Raw genomic sequence first — 19955 nt, 5'->3', positions numbered from 1 at the left:
TCTCTGTGGCGTCTCTTTTACAAGAGCACTAATCTTATTATTCGCGAGGGCTCTGTCCTCAGACCTGATCACCTCGCAAGGCCCCATCTCCTAATACCATCACCTTGGGGGTTAGGTTTTCAACATCTGAATTTTGGTGGGGAACATAAACATTCAGATCATAGTAGTGCTTTCTATCACATTGCCCTGCTTTGTTTCCTTCACATCATTTATAATTCTACACTTGATCTTAGGCAAAAGGCCAAGAAGCGATACAGCATTTACAGTTCTAATTATTGTTTACTTGTATACTGTGAGTCTGACCCCATCACCCCAATACAAAGCAAGCTACCAGAAGATATAAGGAAAGCTCAGTTGGTGAAGGGAATGAGGACAGGGGACAATAAGCGGTGGTTATTTCCTCTGAAAGTATCACATTTTCAGCAGCTTTAAGAGAGTATGTTGACAAGAGAGTTTTTAATGATATGATGACAATAACATTGGAACAGGCATTCTGAAATTCCGATTGTGAAGCAAGCAGAGAAGTTAGTCAAAGGTTGGCACCTTTATGAGGGCTTGCTGTCCCATGAACCAAGGTCGCGGGGCTCACCATGCCCCCTGACATGGCCCTGGGACAGAGAATTCGGATGTTATGACCTGGCTACAGCCCAGAGACAGGATCTCATCTACTTCTGCATCCCAGGGCCTAGAACAGTGCCAGCCAAAAAGTAGGTGCTTGATAATTACTGAATAATTTTACATAACCTTATATAAATTATTTTGTCTACATAATCATATAACATACTTCATTACTTATACAATAAATAAAGTTGCAAATGTTGCTGACAGCTTAGTTAGGTTTGGGCTGAACAGTACCCATGATTTGGACATGCACTTCACCGGTAACCTCAGGGGGAGCGTTTGCAGTCGGGGGTGGGCAAAATGGCCAGACTGCAGGAGGGAACAGCAAGGGAAGAGAGGAGTGGGGCCAGGGAGACTGCTCCTTCCAGAAGCTGGAGCAAAGGGAAGAACAAGACAGTGAACCGTAAGATGCAAAATGAACAGAGTTTTGTTTTGTTTTAAAAGGCAGAGACTTCAACATTTTTGTGTGTGTGAGGAGAACAGAGCCAGCAGAGAAAGAACTGAAGATGCCTGAGAAAGGAAAGCTGACTGGTGTGTGGACAAGAGGAGATCTGGCATCTACAGAACTGGGAGTTCCCTTTCCCGCAGGGTACAAAGGAAGGACAGCTTGGGGGTAGAGGTCAGGAAGCGGAAGGGGTGGGCCTGCTAATGGCCTTTATTTTCCTCTTAAGCATGAAGTACAGAAACATCACTTCCCAAACTACTCTTTTTAATTTCTCCTTTTTAAAAAAAGATTTATTTATTTGACAGAGAGAGACACAGTGAGAGAGGGAACACAAGCAGGGGGCGTGGGAGAGGGAGAAGCAGGCTTCCTGCTCAGCAGGGAGCCCGATGCCGGGCCCGATTCCAGGACCCTGGGATCATGACCGGAGCCGAAGGCAGACGCTTCACGACTGAGCCACCCGGGCGCCCCTCAGTTTCTCCTCCTAACCAATTCTGTTCCTCGGTTACGGATCTTCTTCGTTTGTGCCCAGTTAGGCTATCACCTCCTCCCTGCTCTGGAGTGGCCTGCAGCCCCTAGGCCTTCCGCTGGCTTAGCGTGTGACCACGGCCAGTTGTCTGAGACTGTCCTGCTCTTTGATACCCAGATGACAAAATCTTCCATCTTATGAAACTGTAGGCATTCCAGACTTTTATCTGATTTCTCTATCACTGAGGATTCCCATGGAGGGTCTGCACGTTTCACAAACCCTATCATCCTACTTCTGAAACTCTGTTCCAATTGGTTTAATTATTCAGCCCAAAGATGGCCACAAACCTCCCCCTTAATTCCCCAAAATAGTTATATAACTAAGTTATCTGAGACAAGTTTGTATTTAAAGCTTCGAGGTAACAGAAGGGAATGACAAGAAAGAAAAGTTAAAAAGTGCTGTAATTCAAATGCCCAGCCCATTTTGTTCTTGCTCTACCTGTTCTCAGATGTCAGTAAAGCTTATCTAATTGCAAAAGCACTGTTGATATTCCTTATCACACAGAAAAACTTGTTAAAACCCTATTTGAACTCTTCTGCACTTCCAAGTTTCTGTCCCTACATCAGTGGTCCGTTGCGTCATCTGTCCTTCCAGAAGTTTCCTCCCACAGTGCATGGAGATCTCTGGCCTTCAGCAGAGCCCTTCTCCAATCATACCAGCTCAGCAGAACAAGAGCTGGAGGAGCAGATGTCTGCAAAATAAAAGCCCCCGTTGTTACTCACACCTGACCGAGCCTCACACCACCACACCTGGAAACAGAATAGGAGGTTTTTCCCAAAGTTTCTCTGTGAATCCCCAGCATCAGAATCTCCCAGAGTCTGGGAATCAAACCAGAACATGTTTGACTTGTAATTGTTTTAGATGATGGCTTTAGGAAATTTTTATGAATCAAATGCTTAGTTTGGGAGCCAAACTGTATTTATATCTATGTATGCACATTGCCTTATTACCATTACCAATGTGGCATTATTGCTGTCTCTTCATATAACTTTCAAACTGAAGAAATAGTGTTATGGGGGCGATTTTATTTACCTGTGTCTGGTGCCATCTAGTGGACATCATCTCCTCAACAGCTTGGAGTCGGGATTTTTATCCACCTGGCAAAGGTAGTGATGAAGATGAAGATGGCTAACACTCAGGAAGTTACTGTTAGGCACTGTGTTAGAGGTGATGCTAATCTATTTAAATTCACTGGTGAATTTAATCTCCAAAACAATACTAAGCAGTGGCAATCACTATCCCCATTGTGTAAGATACGGAAACTGAGACAAGGAAAGCTTAAGAGAGTTGCCTCTCAGGAAGTAAATGGCAGAGCGACAAGTCCAGAGTCCAAGCCCTTAACTACTGAGCTGAAACACTGAGGAAATTCTATTAATGAAAGAATTCAATAGAGTGTGTTTATATATTAAGACGGTGATGTCGCTGGTGTGGTTTAGCACCTGGTTGGGGGGGGGAGCGACTTAGACGACTTAGGTACTAACAGGTTCCAAGGAAGTAGCTCAGTTGTCCCTGGAGGCATTAAGAAGGGGCCAAAGAAATGTCCTGCACTGGACACTGGGCAGACAAGATTCATTCCTCTGCGTCCTAAATTCCTAAACTCCTAAAGTCTGGAGTCCACAATGCAGGCGGGCCAGGCCTGCATTTTTTATTGTCTTTCATTGCGAGAGATAAGCAAATATTCACAGTAAATGGGATAGCTGAAGACTGATACTCTCCCTCCCCACACATCAAATTAGAAGGCTCAGACTCTATTCTGACAATCTTGAATCTTTATTCCTGACAAAGGGAGAGTGTATCACTCTCCAGCATCTCAGTGAGAAGTTCAAAGCAGAGGAGGGTCTTTTTTCTGTGGAGTAGACCTTAGGTGCCATCAGGATTTTTCTATGTAACTCGGGAAAATTAGGTCATTCCCAGATGTCTTAGTCAGCTGGGGCTGCCATTACAAAATACCACAGACCAAGTGGCTGATACTGCAGAAATGTATTTCCTCATAGTTCTGGAAGCTAGAAGTCCCAGGTCTGGGTGCCGGGGTGGTCGGGTTCTGGTGGGAGCTCTCTTTCCAGCTCATGGAGCCTTTCCTGGGTACGTGTACAAGAAGAGAGAGCAAGTTGTCTGCCGTCTCTTCTAAGGGAATTAATCTGATAGGGCCCTACCCTCATGATGTCAATCTAATCCTAATTGCCTTTTAGGGGCCCCCACCTCCAAACATCATCACATTGGAGGATAGGACTTTCAACATATGAATTTGGGGAGGGCACAGATATTCAGTCCATAACATTCTACCATTGGACGACCAAAATTCACTTCCTTATCGCATGCAAAGCACATTCACTCCATCCCTATGACTCTGAGTCTTACCTCATTTCATCAACTCTGAAGTCTAAAGCCCAAAGTCTCATCTAAGTATCACCTAGATCAGGTATGGGTGAGGCTCTAGATAGGATCCATCCTGAGGTAAAATTCCTCTCTTGGCTGTGAACCTGTGAAACCAGGCAAGTTATGCGCTTCCAAAACACAGTGGTGGGACAGGCATAGGGCAGACACGCCCATTTCCAAAGGGAGGAACAGGAAAGAAGGAAGGTGTGATGGGTTCCAAGCCAGTCCAAAACTTAGCAAGGCAAATTCCATTAGCTCTTAAGGCTGGAGAACAAACCACTTTGGTTCGATGCTCTGCCCTCCAGGCCCGCTGAGGCGGTAGGGTCACCCCCTCAGTGTGGCCGAGCAGCCCTGTCCATGTGGCTCTCTGTGCAGTCACTGTCCATGCAGCTCTGCTGAGCAGTCCTGCTCTTTGAACCCAAGGTGGAGGCAGCCTTGTGCCCCTTGCACCCCCTCTCCCCAGGGCCTCAGGGCCTGCGGTGGGAGTGGCAGCCTTGCTGATCTCTGGAATCACCGGTGGGGTCCTTTTTTCCTTTTCTTGGAGGATAGCATACACTCCCACGGCCAAATAGCTCCATGGTTTCATCTTGTAAAATCCAAAGTGTCCAAAAGCCATCCTTCATTCCATCCCATCTTCTCTACCCCCTTCAAGTCACATGGGTAGTGTCTCTGCTGGTACTAACCCCACCTCTATGTCTGGCTTCCGTTGGGATGGCTGATGAAGTCCACAAGTTACTGCACCCAAGATTTCTGTCAGATGACTGCTTAGCCCCACCTTTGGTGTTCTCCTCAAAACTAGCTTTCTCATTTTATGCAATATGGATAGGCTGAGAATTTCCCAAATCTTCATATTCTGGTTCCTTTTTGCTTCACTCCTTCATCTCTCATTTTGCATTTCACTGTGAGCAGTTAGGAAGAACTAAGCTGCTCTTCTCTCAGTTGCTTGGAAATCTCCTAAGTATTCCCATTTCGTCACTTGCCAGTTCTACCTTCCACAAAACATTAAAACACAATCTAGCCAAATTGTCACTTTACAATAAGGATTGCCTTTCCTCCAGTACACATACTCCTCCGATAACATGTTCATTTGTCTGCGACCTCACCAGAATCACCCTACATGTCTATATGCCTTGTGTGTACCTCAAGGTTCTCCCAAAGCTACTTCCACATATTTAGGTATTTGGTATAGCAGCACCCACTTCCTGATACCAAAATTTGTTATGAGTCAGCTCGGGCTGCCATACAGAATACTGTAGACTGGGTGCTTACACAGCAGAAATTATTTCCTGTTCTGGAAGCTAGAAGCCTGAGAACAGGTGTCAGGCTCTGCTCAAAGCTCTCTCCTGGCTTCCTTCTCACTACGTGCTCACACGGCCTTTGGTGAAGAGAGAAGAAACATGTTCTCTGATGACTTATAAGGATACTAATCCCATCATGAGGGGCCCACCCTCATGACCTCATCTAATCTTAATTACCTCCCAAAGGCTCTATCTCCAAACACCACCACCCTGGGGTGTCAGGGCTTCATCCTTTGAACTTGGGGGGGGGGGACGGATATGACAACGGGACGACACATACATTCAGTCCATAACACCATGTATTATTATTTCAATTTCTTTGGCTTACATTTATTTTTATTGCAAATGAGTCTGTCTAGAGTTTTTTTTCCAACTTTTTATTATTTTAAACACCTGAAAAGTTGAAAGAAGAAGACAACAGTACACCACTGCCTAGATTCATTAATTGCCATATTTGCCTTCTCTATATGTCTACATGCCTATCTAGCTATCGATTTGTTGTTCAAAGTATCTTGTGGGCATCATGATACTCTATCTCTGTCAGCATGCATCTCCTAACCAAAATATCATTATTTTTTTAAAGATTTTTATTTATTTATTCATGACAGAAAAAAGAGAGGCAGAGGCAGAGGGAGAAGCAGGCTTCCCGTGGAGCAGGGAGCCCGATGCGGGGCTCAATCCCAGGACCCTGGGACCATGACCTGAGCCGAAGGCAGACACTTAACTGACTGAGCCACCCAGGCGTCCCAAAATATCATTATTACTCTTAAAATAATTCCCTTATATCATCTTTTAGCCAATTCATATTGAAATTTCCCCAATATATTTCATAGCTGTTTCCCTCTGAATTTGGATCAAATGAAGCTTTAAGCATTGCATTTATTTGGTATAGCTCTTTTGTCTTATTAATGTAGAAAAGTCCTCCTACACATTTTTCCCCCATGACATTGACTTTTTGAAAAGACAATGTGATAATGATATTGTGACCATATTAACTCTTTGAGATACACAAAAATATTTACCAATGAAATGGGAGGAAATGCTCTTACAAAAATACAATGCATAATTAACTGGCCTCAAGTTTAATTTAAACTTACCTGAGTGGACTCAAAACGCTTATCAGTTGCAGAAATTAACATATTGTTACATGGTAATAGTACTGGAAAACACTTTATGTTCATGATTCTAGAACTCTGACTCAATTTACCTTAGCTTTAAACTGATGTTCATTGATGGTTCAGCTCATCAAAATATGTGGATGAAAATTTTTTAAAAATCCACCTTAAAAAAAATCCCCAACCAGTACAGAAAAACATAAAGTTGCAAGAATCACTCAAAATCAGTCTATCCATAAGTAACTATTATTAATACTAGGTCAACAGCATATACAGCTATCTATACATCTATTTGGGGAGGTAGGCTGCAATACTTTTATAAAAATAACATGTACTCTTGGGGCGCCTGGGTGGCTCAGTCGGTTGAGCGGCTGCCTTCAGCTCAGGTCATGATCCCGGGGTCCTGGGATCGAGCCCCGCATCGGGCTCCCTGCTCAGCGGGGTGTCTGCTTCTCCCTCTCCCTCTGCTGCTCCCCCCAACTTGTGCTCTCTTTCTCACTCTATCAAATAAATATTAAAAAATAATAATATGGTACTCTCTATTTGATGCAAGGCCTGTGTGCCCATTCGTTGCCCTACCTCTTACCACTAATATTGCTCAAGTTTTGATCCTAACAGGCTGCATATCCCAGGCTCCTGTGTTGGCTGACATCTGGCTGGGGTCAATTAATGGAAGACTGTTGGGACACTAGAGGGTACTGCCCTCCCCCCTCCCCCGAACTGTGATTCAGGTAATGCTGCTTTTTCCCTTTGTCCCTACAGCCTATGGGCTCAATGGTTTCTGGCTCTTACACTAATCACCGGGTTATCTGTTGGTCATATTTGGCTTCTCAGCTTTTCCATTACCTGTATAATCAATTCCTTGCACTAAATTCCCCTCACTGAAAATACTTGAAGCAGTTTCTGGTTAGACCCTGACTACTCTATGGTAGATGCTAATTTTAATGAAAATATTCTAATTTTAATGACTTTTACTTGAATTTAATGCAACAAAAGATTATGAATTAGAAAATTTTTTCCTTTAACATGAGGGCGTGTCACGTTCTGAAAGCTCTTTCTAGGTTAAGAAAAGGAATTATGAAAACCTCTCAGAAGTTGGAGGTGTGAAGCTTTATATTTTTAATGGCTTTTCAATTTTAGACAGTAAAAGTAGACAATTCATGAAAAACTAGTACTCACATGCTTTCTGGGACCTCTTCACAATTGTTTAGTTATATTTATTTTGTTCAGGCTTATAACATTCACATTCTAGAAAAGATAATTTCCACAGTTGCTCATTATTAGTAAAGTTACATAATTAAACCAGCTCTATTTCACTAAAAAGTAAGTCTCACTCAGCCAACGCAGGTTACTTGCTTTGTTCACAGAGCTATTCAAGCAACAGGAAGAGTGTCTGGCACAAACAAATACTGGTTGAATAAATCATTTACCAAAATTATTCACTTTCTTAAGCTTTATATTAGAATTTTCCTCCTAATTGACTGGATTTCATTGTTGTGTATGTAGATATGTATAAACACACTCCTATAGTTTTTTTCTCACTCAAAGAGAAGCATGGCCATGTAGGGCTGTTTGAGTTTCTTGGTGTTTGAAGACCCGGGCCACTGTCTTCTGGTATTATATGTTCTCCGCTCATTTCATCGAATGAACTCGGAATATTGGTGTGATAAACTGTCACGAACTCTTTATAATCCTAGTGGTCAGTGCCCTCCTATCATAATTATTTTATATTGTAAGCTTTTGTCCAGTTGTTTGTCATATTTGTGGGCAGAAGTTTTAAATGTCTTTTTATTTTGAAAGGCCCGTGTTATTTTTGTTGACATTCTTCAGTAAGTCAACAAATATTTTATGAGCACCTTCTGCTACATACTGTGTATTACACAAATACAGATGGCCAATGGACCCTATACTGGACCCTATACTCAAGGAGCTGGTCCTGTGGGGTAGATAAAATAAGCCTGCTGATACAATATGAAGTAGAGAGTCAGGTCTTAGGAGAAACACAGCGCCTGGATGTTTTGAAGAGACAGTAATTACCAAGAGGAATGAAGGAAATGAGCATTTACAGAAGGCCTGTTATCTGGCAATAAGGAGCCTTCATAGATGTCATCTCCTTTCACCTTCAGAATAATTCTGCAAGAAAAATGATCATTATCCCCATTTCACTGAAACAGATACTGAGCTTAAGTAATTGTCCAAAATAATGGAGGAAGAGTTGAAATTGGAACCCAATTCTGCCTGATTCATACTCTTTTCTCTACTACATACATTACCTGTTGCAAGAATGAATCAGAGGCGGCTTGATGGAGAAAGTGGCACACGAGCAAGTGCCTTGATGGGTAGGTAGGTTTTATGGTAGGAGTGAGAATTCCAAATCTATGCCCAGCATTTTCCTCAATTGAGGTATGGGTGGGTGTTCAATCTACTGCCAAGAAATTGTTTTTGTTCATTTGGAGACCCAGTTCTGAGGAGGTGGAAAGAAACTCCAAGTAGCCTTGCTCTTGAGTTTCCTGGAATTCTTTGGTCTTGGATATCTATCTTCTTCCTCATCACCCCTTTGCACAGCCACACAAGAATTAAGTCCTCCTGGTGCTAAGATTTATCCTTCCTCTCAGACATTTCTAGAATAGTATAAATTCTTCAAAACACCATGGGAGATATAAAGCAGTGTTTTTCAAACTTAAGTTCCAAGTCATTAGTCCACTTTGACATTTTTAGTGAGTCATAACCAGCAATTTGTTTTACAGGGACAGAGAGAATAGAAACAGCAGAGGGAATTGCATATAGTAAGGGTAAACATAGTTTTATGACACATGTGTCATCTGTATGTGGGTTTTTTTTTTTATGTACTGCACTATGATGTAAAATATATTTCTGATAGTGACAGATTTACATGGCCTATTTACAAGCCATGTATACCAGCAAAGCCTGAAAGTCTTTTCTAACCAGCAGGGAGTAGCAGCTGGGCTTAGGGTCAGGGAGCCCTTGGATGAAAGCTTTCTCAGGTCCAGGAAACAATATCACAGGCTACTTGCTTACAAACATGGCATAACTATCAAGCAGTGTAATATCCTAAGCATTCTTTCAAGAGTAAGCTTAGTAGAAATGTTGAGAGAAAAAACTAGGCAATTATCTCTTAGCAGAGGCTCTGGAGGGAGGAGTAGCCTATCCAGCTCAACAGTTACCCAGTGCAAAATCTGCCTTCTCAAAAGAGGAGAGAGGCTGCAGGACCGCTCTAGATTAAAGGCCTCCTATCCACTTGGGTTATGTATATTTGCAGGACTCAAAGGATGACAGTGGGGGAATGCCTTCAATCAGCAATATTCAGTCCTTGGAGTATTTAATTTTCTTCTCTTTCCCTAAATTTGTCTCTTGCCCAGTTTTTGATGGTCTTTGGAATGCCGGCTGCCATACTTGATAAGGCTTGGCTGTGGTAATGTGTTAGGGCTCAGGTTCAAGAGCTGGTAGGGAGAGGAGGAAGCTGGGGACCCTGTGGGGCTAGAGTTAAGGCTGGCTACTAACCCAGTTTGAGGGCAGATGACTCAACTGACTCCAATACAGAGAAGTCAGAATCTGAGCTAAACATCAGTTTTGTTTTGTGTATCAGTGTGCTAATGGGTTCAAATCAGCCCTACTGACCCTGTCTCAAAACCTATCTCCAATCCAATTTTATAGGTAATAATAAAATTGTAGCTAACATCTAATATTCATTTAGTGATGTGCCAGCTGCTATACTAAATACTTCTCATTTAATCTTTTAACCATCACCTTAAGAAGCAATGACTATAGTAATTACCCTGGTAATATGAACTACCATTTAACGAGGGCTTACTGTATGCCAGAGAGTACTAAGTGCTTTAGATTGATAAAAACATTTAATTTTCACAACCCCAAAGACAGGTACTATTGTTATCCCCATTCTACAAAGGAAGGAAGTCAGCCACAAAGATTAGGTCCTCTGCCTAAAGGCTTGCAGCTGGGAAATGACAGCACTGGGCTTGGAACCCCCAGTCTTTAACTCTCAAGTTCATCTACCTAATCGCTATATTCTACTGCCTTTCCCAGCTACTTCTACTTATCAAACCTCTTCTTTTCTAAAGATTTATTTGAGAGAGCATGTGCATGTGCACACCAGGGGAAGGGCAGAGGGAAAAGGAGAGAGAGAATCTTAAGAAGACTCTGCACTAAGGACAGAGCCAGTCGGATCTCACGACCCGAGCTGAAACCCAGAGTTGGACGCTTAACCGATGGAGCCACCCAGGTGCCCCTACTTATCAAACTCTTTAACGCATGGTGGACACTACTCTGATTAGTTCTCCCATTAACAGTTCATTCATACTAACTAGCATTTTGGATCTCACAGCGGTCTCTGGTTTCCTGGTCAACTCTTCTTTCTCTCCTCTCTTTAAAGATTTTATTTGTAAGTAATCTCTACACCCAACATGGTATAGATTATGACCCCGAGATTAAGAATTACGCACTCCACCAACTGAGCCAGCCAGGCGCCCCGGTCAACTATTCTTCTCTTATAGGTAATAGTATTGATTCACTCCCCCGCCCAAATTGAAGTTCTGCTTATTTTTAAAAAATATACCTTGCTCAACTATGCTGTTTATATGAATAATATATCATGGTAGGTTTTATGTACTTTTTTTGTAATTAAAAGTTTTTTTTTAAGTAAACTCCACACCATATGTGGGACTTGAACTCATGACCCCGAGATCAAGAGTCACATGCTCCACCAACTGAGCCAGCCAGGAACCCCTATATGCTCTTTCTTAACTGGAATCTTTCTCTGGAATCTTACTTTTAAAGGTTCTGTACAATCATACCTTAATTTTATTTTTCAGTACTCCCAGACATGGACCAACAGTACAAGTCAAGCTGACCGCTGTCCTCTATAGAAGTTACAATTCTCATTCTGTGCCCTTGCTCTTACCTGTTTGATATGCCTCTTTCATTGCTCTCCTACTCTCCAAATCCTATTTGTTCATCAAGGCTCAGCTTAAATCCCTCCATACAGTCTACCTAACTACCCTCAGTCCTACTGCTCATTATTTTCTCTGAATGTATGTAGCACTGCATTGCCTCAAAACACTTAGAATTTAATTATAATGTGTTTTTAATTATTTCTATAAATGCTAGCCAGTCTGATCCTTGCAGGGACCGTTATTTATATAGTTCTTGCCTTCTGCAGTCTTAGGCACAAAAGTGTGATACCACTGGAAGAGCATTAAGGAGATGTCCTGACCTGGTACTGGAGTCTCAAACAAGCTCCTGGGACTTGAACTCATGACTCTGAGATCAAGAGTCAAGTGCTCCACCAACTGAGCCAGCCAGGCACCCCTATGTGCTCTTTCTTAACTGTTACTCTAAAATCTTACTTTTCAAGATTCTGTACAATCATAGCTTATTTTTCAGTTCTCCCAAACATGGACCAACAGTACAAGTCAAACAAGCTCTCTGATACCCACCCTATTTTTCTCTTAGTGGAAGGTTATTACAACATCTTAAAGAACGTTAGCTTATAATTCATGGGCCAGCAGACGGGTCTATCAGATGAAAATATGCACCTCAGTGCTTCAGATCTCCCACTACTAAGATGTTTCGTTTTTATAAACCTCAGGACAGCACCAAGCTATAAAATAAATATGAATGCCAACTTTTTGTTGTTGTTGTTGTTGTTTTAAATCATGCTGCTAATTTTATTTTGTTTTTTTCCATTTTATAAAAGTTGTTTAGATATAATAACAATAACAGATTATTTCATAGAAGGCATGTAGAGCATACTAAGAATGTTGACTTTTAATAAACTGTGATGACAGCACAGAGGTCACCAACAATGGATATCAGACAGCAGTAATCAAATAAAAGTCTATGCACAGTTTCACTTATCAGTTTAGGTAAAGAGATTAATTTGTCACACTGCTACCGCCCTGATAAAGTGAGACAACTACAGCTAAGGGGGAAATGAATATAGAGCATAGATGCTGCAAGCAGTGCATGAAAGCAACAGATGTCAAATAATTCAACAAATGTTTGTCTAACATTTTATCAACAGGAAATCTAAAATAAGTGAGTGTTCCCTCAGTAAATTTTCATAACTTGATACACCATAAAATGCTGACACAACTTCTGATCTGATTTACAGACTAAATGATGTAAAATATAGTTTGAAGGCTCTTTTTTATTCTAATTCTTTAAATATGCGCATCAGCAGATGCTAATAATACCATTATGAGCCTGGATTTGCATTAATTTGAAGTATGGCTGACAGGCTAAATATGAAGAGAGGAAAAAAACAAAAAGAGCACCTCCTAGGTGAAAACGACCTTCTTCTGTACCTCGAATGGGTGAAAAATACCCGATTATATCAGCACTGTATTCAGAGAAATGGGAAAGTATGGCTAAACTTCCTCCAACCTCCAAAACAAAAAGTAAGCTCAGCAATTGAAAGCATCTTGGAAACCACTTAGTAATACAGAAATGTACATTTCAACAAAAGCAGGCGTAACTCTGATTCACAATTATCCTTAGTTGTAACTGTACCTAAAAACTTGCTTATAAAGCTTCAGATATAGCCGGGAAGTCTTTTTGAAGACCCCAATAAAACATTCACCAGATAACACAGAACACTTAACAGTTTTGATCTTTATGACTCAAAGCTGTTACTGCGTAACTATAGATACAACACACCGCTGCACACACTGAATTCCAGAATTCAGTACCGCGGAAACATTTCTATTCGTAGGGCAATATAATAACAATCTATTGATCCAGTGATCTGGCACTGAAAGCGTGAACAACCCAAGGTAATGATGTCGTCACCAAGGGACGACAGGAATAGAACCCAAATCCCTCGGCTCCCAAGCTCGTGTTTTCTCCTAATTGTGCTCCTTTCTACTCATCCGAGAGCACCAAGTGTAAAGGGTCGGAGAAAGGAGTGGACACAAATGAGCCGAGTCGGCGTGGTGGAGACCGCAGTGAAGGTCCCCAGGAACCACTCTGTGGCACTTTCCTTTGTTTTGGCTGAGGACGATGAAGGCAGCCGCAACCACAACCCCCGGGGACCAAGAACTGGAACTAGGTACTGCCTGTTGTGCTAACTCTCTCTTCCTCATTTTAGGCCTTTCCTTTTCACCCTCTCCCAGCCAGCCCCGCCGCTCTCTCCGCCTCACTGCGCGTGCATCCCCTGCTCGGGCTCCGCTCCGCGCTTTCCTGCCGCTGTCCCCCGCCGGAGGGGCAGCTGCGGGTCCCCTGCGCCCTTAGGTGGTCAGGGCGCTCCCAGCTCTAAAAAACGAGCGCTAGTCAAGCGTTCTGTATTTCAACTGTTAGAAACTCAAGCGGTGGGAACAGGGGTGTATACCAAGTCGGCTCTACGAGAGTCTGCGGAGCTCGTCAGGACAAAGCAAAATTTAGACAGTAAGCACAGAGCCTTTCTCTTCTCTCGCCCAGCTCAGCCATCCCGTGGGAAACCTCCCACTGCACGACGCCTTCCTGAGCGCGCGTGTTTACACTTTCCCTGCACCCGGCGGAGGAGACAGGCGCTCGCGGTACTCGGGGGGATTCCAAACCGTTACTCCGCCCGCCGAGGTGGGGCCAGCCCAACGGCCGAGCCTGCGCAGTAGACCTGGCCGCCTCCAGGGCCCCAGCGCACTACAAATCCCAGAAGGCAACGTTCCGCGGAGAGGCGGACACCCGCTTTACCTGCCGCGAGCTTATTCCTCCGGCTGCTACAGCTCTCCCCATCCCCCGTTCCCGTGGGTCTCCTTCCCACAGTTAAAGGCTACTCTCTCTTGAAGCACGTGAGGAGAAGGCTTAGCAACCTCAACCTGGAAGCTCTTCGCGTACCCTCTTTGTCACCCTCTCCCCGAACTATGCCTGATTCCCTCACCGGAGTTGGGTAGTGGATGAGAAAGACGGAAACCTGGGGAGGCCAAAGCCGCGGCAACTTGGTCGCACTTCCGCCTCCCGGGCTCGGGAAGGTAGAGCGCACGCGCTCCCTGCGACTCCGGCGCGGTTGACTTCCGCTCCCACTGTGCCCTGCGAGCCGAATCATGGATCACACTGGTAAGGAGGCGGAGGCAGTGGGGGTCCCGGTTCCATGCCCCCTTGGCCGGCCTGGGACTGGCTGCCCAGCGGGCAGAGAGGGGATACGCTCGCCCTACAGCACTGGGGTGTGGCGGTGAGAAAGGAATCTCACAGACCCCTCCCCGTGCCCGGTAAGGGCCTGCTGCTTCCCGGCCTACGGTCCGGTGTGGTACCTACAGCCTCGGTGCCGGCAACAGCCGCTTCTCTGGTTCTGCTGAGCTCCCAGCCGAGACGGTGGGCGGCGCGGGCCTCGTGGGGACGAGAGAGCGCTGGCTCCTTTTTTTCGCATCCCGGGTGCTCTGCTCTACGTGTTGGGGACTGGCGGGTAGATTCCAATCTCCGAGTCGGAGAAGCCTCATTACGCTGGGAGTCGATGCGCGGGAGTGGGTTGGAGACTTCCTGCTGTCTCAGTTAGCCTTGGGCGGGTGCTGCGGTGGTCACTGCCGGTCGTTATTGTCTCTCCGGTCCTTCATGGACTAGAGGTGAGAGAAGGGAGTTGGATATGGTTTCCGGAATCATACTTGGAGCGGCTTTTCTGCCTGCGCCCAAAGCGTGCCCCGCGCTTCGGCTGTGGTCCTTACTCATCTTTTGGGGGCGTTTACAAAGGAGAGTTTAAATTCAAGATATTCTTATCTCTTTCCTCAAGTAAGAATGACTGCGCTCTTCGTTATGTGTTGTTTGGCTTTTTCTTTTTTGTGTTTTTTGGATATTGAATGGGTGCACTTGGAGTTAGTGTTCCGTACAGTTCTGTCAGCCATATCGTAAGTAGGAAAAAAGGATATTCTTTGTATTAAGTATTGGTTAGGATGTTCTCAGTCATCAAATACCTACTTAGTTTTGTACATAAGGGTATGCCTGGGTGGCTCAGTCAGTTGAGCGTCTGCCTTCGGCTTGGGTCATGATCCCAGGGTTCTCGGATCGAGTCCCATATTGGGCTCCTTGCTCAGTGGGGAGCCTGCTTCTCCCTCTGCCGCTCCCCCTGCTTGTGCTCTCTTTCTAAAAAAATAAAAAATTTTGTACATAGTGATATAAAATTATATCTCTATAGAATGTAGTGAGTGCTAGTCAGCATAATATATGGTAGATACCTCTCTGCCTGGAGATGGGATGATGGAATTGTAAACAAGACGGACTGAGTCCCTGACCTCATGGAGATTACATTCTGTTGGGGAAGACACGATAGACAAGTTTTTTTAAAAACCTAAACATTACAGATCATGAGTGCTTTGAAAAAAAATGAAACCGTGTCTGTGGTAAAGACTAATAGGAGGAAGCTTCAGAGAGGGTGGTCAGGGAGGGTCTTTATGTAAAGGTAGTATTTATAAGCTGAGATCTGATGGATGAGAAGAATCCATCTATGGAATTAGTCAGGAGGAAAGCATTTCAGCAAATACAAAGACTCTGAGGAAGGAAAACTTTTAGAGGTAAGTCAGTTGCAGCTTAGCAAGAAGAGCAGAGCCCTAAGAGATTGGAAAGGAAGGGAGGAGTCAGATCGTGCAAGGCTTTGAAGGCCATGGTAAGTGCAGTGTGAAGCCATGGAACAGGGGTACAGGAGGAACATAATTTCCTTTAAAAATACAATAAGTTGTTCATGGAGAATGACAATTTAGACGGTGATTGCAGTAGACAAGAAGAGAGGCTCAGCTTAGTGAAGTTGGCTTGGTTTAGGGAAAAGGGGAGTGTGCAGATTCAATATTTGGTGGTAGAACTCAAATAGGAGCTTTGTGAGAGAAAGGAGAGATGCCTAGGTTTCTGGTTTGAGCAGCTAGGTGGTGCCCATTATTAAGTTGGGGAAAACTTTGAAGGAAAATGGACTTTTTTTTTTTTTTTAAGTGGTAAAGGTGAGACTTGGGAACAAGATTTTGGACTGCTAAGTATGAGTTGTTTACTGGGACATACAAGGGGTGCTGTCAGGTGGAGATCAGAGGAAAGATCTGGGTTGAAAAATACATATTTGAGACTTACGACCAGATAGCTAATATTTTAAGGAATGAGGATGGATGAGATCACTTAAGGAATGAGAATACAGAGAAGAGGGCCGAGAACCAGGCTGTAAGGAACTCTAGTATTTGGAAATTTTGTAGAATTGAAACAAGTTTTGCTCAAGCATGTAACTTGAGCAACACATTTCTCATTAGAGCCTTTTACTAGAATTTGGGGTCAAGCCCCTTCCACAGTTTAGAGGGTGTTACGTTAAGAAGTTGTAGTATTGCTGGGTGTGTCTCTGAGTATTTATTATCCTAGTTCTCTAAGTTAAAATGTTGCCTAAGAAAGGAAAGAGTCATCCTGACATGAAAATATTCACAAATGAACCAACCACTTAAAAAATTAGTTCCTGCTCGGATATAGATATCACTGCTGCTCCTTTTCTATTCTTCTTCTTCTTCTTTTTTTTTTTTTTAAAGATTTTATTTTTAAGTAAGCTCTACATCCAACGTGGGGCTTGAACTTACAACTCCTAGGTCAAGAGTCGCATGTTCTACCAACTGAGCCAACCAGGCGCCTCTTTTTTCTATTCTTTTAATTTTGTTATAAGTCATTGTCCTTGCTTCATACCAGGAAATGGTATCATATGCTGTATATTGATTGTGATTATAAACCTTGCAAAAGATACAGGTTTTCATGGAATTCATAAACATGAATTTAACTTTTTGAAGCACAAATAAAAATCATTGGCAAGTGAGGAAATGCCAGTTGATTGAAGACATGACTAGGTAGGCATCTGAAAAGAAAGATTTTAATGTCAAAGGATTAAGAGAGGCTCTTGGGGAAATTGAAATCCTTGAATATTATACACAAAAATGACTGAATTTATGGTCATGCTGAAAAGTCAAACATGAAATGAAGCCTATCTTGTAGTGTTCCAATAGAATTTTGCTAGGAAAAACTACTCCAAGAAACTCCGATTAACACTTGATTGATTCTTTGGTCGTTCTAAGAGTCAGCACTTAGTTGTAACTGAAATCTAAATTTTGTAAAATATTTCTTGGTTCCTTTAATTCAGGATAAAATTCTAAATGAATATTTTTTTTTAAAAACTATAATATAAATTGTTAGTCCTTTTTATTTTTTTTATTTTTTTTAAGGATTTTGTTTATTTATTTGACAGAGAGAGAGACAGTGAGAGAGGGAACACAAGCAGGGGGAGTGGGAAAGGGAGAAGCAGGCTTCCTGCCGAGCAGGGAGCCCGATGCGGGGCTCGATCCCAGGATCCTGGGATCATGACCTGAGCCGAAGGCAGTTGCTTAACCAACTGAGCCACCCAGGCACCCAATTGCTAGTCCTTTTTAAAGTGGATTCACCTTAAATGGCCTCAAAGTTAAAGAGGTGCCTGGCTGGCTCAGCCAGTAGAGCATGTGACTCAATCTTGGGGTTGTAAGTTTGAGCCCCACATTGGATGTAGAGATTACTTAAAAAGGAAATCTTGAAAAAAGAAAAAAGAAAAATAAATGACCACTTACAGCATTAGTTCTCATTTTCTGTGTAATATCCAAGAACTTTTGTGCTTACGGGCTTTATATATTTAGTTGGTATATTAAAATTAGAAATTGTGCTGTATTTTCTGATTTTTAATAAAAAAAAAAAAAGACAAACCCAGAGTGATGTCACTCTTAAATGCTGTGCTTTGTTTATGGGCTTGCAATCTGTGAGGTAGGTGGCAAGGTGTTAAGGGGCAGTGGACTTCCTAAAAGTTGTGGTAGGCTAAGCAAGCAACCATTGTGACAAGTGTTCAGGGTGGTGGGAAAAGGATTTGCAGTAATGAAGTGTTGGTATTTTGGTCATTCCTCTAGGTAAAACACCATTGAGTCCTTCTAATACATGAAGGACAACATTGAACTGCTAAATCTGTCTACATTAACTTGCTTTTTTAGTTTATTGAAAAATCAGGAATACCTTTTGAGCAAGAAAAAGAAATTGATTCATGTCTGTCCTTTGGGTATTACATTGCTTGTAGGTACTTTTACATAAATAACTAGAATGGAAGCAGATGAAATACATTATTCAGCTTGTTAATACATTTTGTGAAGTGTTGAAAGTTGACCAAGTTGAGTTTAGGGTTAGGGTTAGGCCCATGTAATTCCTTTCCATGAATTTTTTCTTTGAGGATTAGCTCTTGTAAAAGTAGTAGTAGAAAGTAGACTGAAAGATATTTAAATTAATTATTAAGGACCTATTTTGCATTTTGTTCTAAATATTGTTCAGAAAGAGGGGCACCTGGCTGGCTCAGTCAGAAGAGTGTGCAGCTCTTCATCTCGAGGTTGTGAGTTCGAGCCCCATGTGGGGTATAGAGATTACTTAGATAAATAAAACTTAAAATAAATATTGTTCGGAAAGAGTGTAAATTGATGTGAATTTAACATGTGTCTGTGATCCTAGTAGCCTTGGAGGTCATTAGTACTAGGTTGCTACTTCCAAATTTGGGTTTACTGAATGTAATGTGAACAGTGTGCCTATCAGTCTTGATTGTACTATCTCCTGCAGGGCCAGTTCAATAAATTGTCACATTTAAAACATTACTTTTTAAAAATTATTTTATTTGGGTGGCGCCTCGGTGGCTCAGTCTTTAAGCGTCTGCTTTCTGCTCAGGTCATGATCCCAGGGTCCTGGGATCGAGCCCCGCATCGGGCTCCCTGCTTAGTGGGAAGCCTGCTTCTCCCTCTCCCACTCCCCCTGCTTGTGTTCCTGCTCTCGCTAACTCACTCTCTCTGTCAAATAAATAAATAAAATCTTTAAAAAAATTATTTTATTTGCATTTCCTATTTTAGGGCATTTTCCTTTGTGTCTTTAGTAGGTAAAGGTGAATATTTTCTGTATTGTAATATTTTGTCATAGACTTGAAAAAAAGGGAGACAACCTTCAGATGGAGTCAGTTCTATGAAATAATGCTCCTATTACTCATGAGAAATGAGTTAATTTATTTCATAGCTAATAACAAGTCTGGACTTAGAAAGTGTCCCTATTTAGATCTAATTTAGTCACAGAAACCTTGCATCCACCTAAACTCTAATGTTTAGAGTTTCCATTATGATGCTGCTCAGAGTAACACACACTCATTATATATCTAGAAAGTTTATAGCACAAATACATTATTGCATATTTCTGCTATTAAATGGTGTAATAATTTTTGCTATTCTTGAATACTTTTTAGAAAAACTGTTTTACCCCTAAGGAAATAATCACCTTCCTTAAAACTAACTTCGTTTTCAGGTGCATTATTTCTTTAATTTTGCCATTGTCAGTGTAGTTTTGTGTTTTGTTTTTTTTGATTGTCCTAGTGTAGACTCACTGACTTAACAAGTGTTTTGTGTGCTTGCTGGAGAATAGGGATGATGATCTTTCTTTTCCTCCTCCTTCCTCTTACTCTTTTTTTTTTTCTTTGAAAAAAATCTCTTCTAGTTAAAGACAGAAGTTCTTATCTTGGGCTTATGAAAAGTTTTTTATGTTTTCTCTAAACTTCTGGAATCATGAAAATTTTTATTATC

At 42.4% G+C, this 19955-nt stretch overlaps 1 protein-coding gene and 1 long non-coding RNA gene across 9 annotated transcripts in view; one reads left to right on the top strand and one right to left on the bottom strand.

Moving 5' to 3' along the window:
- Positions 1–1975: 1975 nt before the first annotated feature.
- LOC112824724 (uncharacterized) lies at positions 1976–14398 on the bottom strand. Of its 3 annotated transcripts, none has more exons than XR_012380165.1 (5): positions 14276–14398; positions 7561–7629; positions 3951–4072; positions 2625–2689; positions 1976–2283 (listed from the first exon to the last, which is right to left on the bottom strand). It is a non-coding gene; the product is annotated as an uncharacterized lncRNA (long non-coding RNA). The 3 variants fall into 3 exon arrangements; XR_012380164.1 differs by lacking the exon at positions 14276–14398 and adding an exon at positions 12931–13237; XR_012380166.1 differs by lacking the exon at positions 14276–14398 and adding an exon at positions 11856–12014.
- CBLL1 (Cbl proto-oncogene like 1) overlaps positions 13330–19955 on the top strand; it is a 21681-nt gene continuing 15055 nt past the window's right edge. For 2 of the 6 annotated variants that reach the window (XM_025872645.2, XM_025872644.2), the window contains exon 1: positions 14292–14451. In XM_025872645.2, the coding sequence (XP_025728430.1) occupies positions 14439–14451 (13 nt within the window). In that variant the 5' untranslated portion in view covers positions 14292–14438. The other 4 variants (XM_025872642.2, XM_025872641.2, XM_025872643.2 and 1 more) reach the window with 3 other exon arrangements.

Source organism: Callorhinus ursinus, unplaced genomic scaffold, assembly GCF_003265705.2.
Source record: "Callorhinus ursinus isolate GAN/ISIS: 27379988/994484 unplaced genomic scaffold, GSC_fseal_2.0 scaffold12, whole genome shotgun sequence".
In the NCBI taxonomy this organism is placed as follows: domain Eukaryota; kingdom Metazoa; phylum Chordata; class Mammalia; order Carnivora; family Otariidae; genus Callorhinus; species Callorhinus ursinus.
This window is presented reverse-complemented; position numbering and strand designations above follow the sequence as displayed.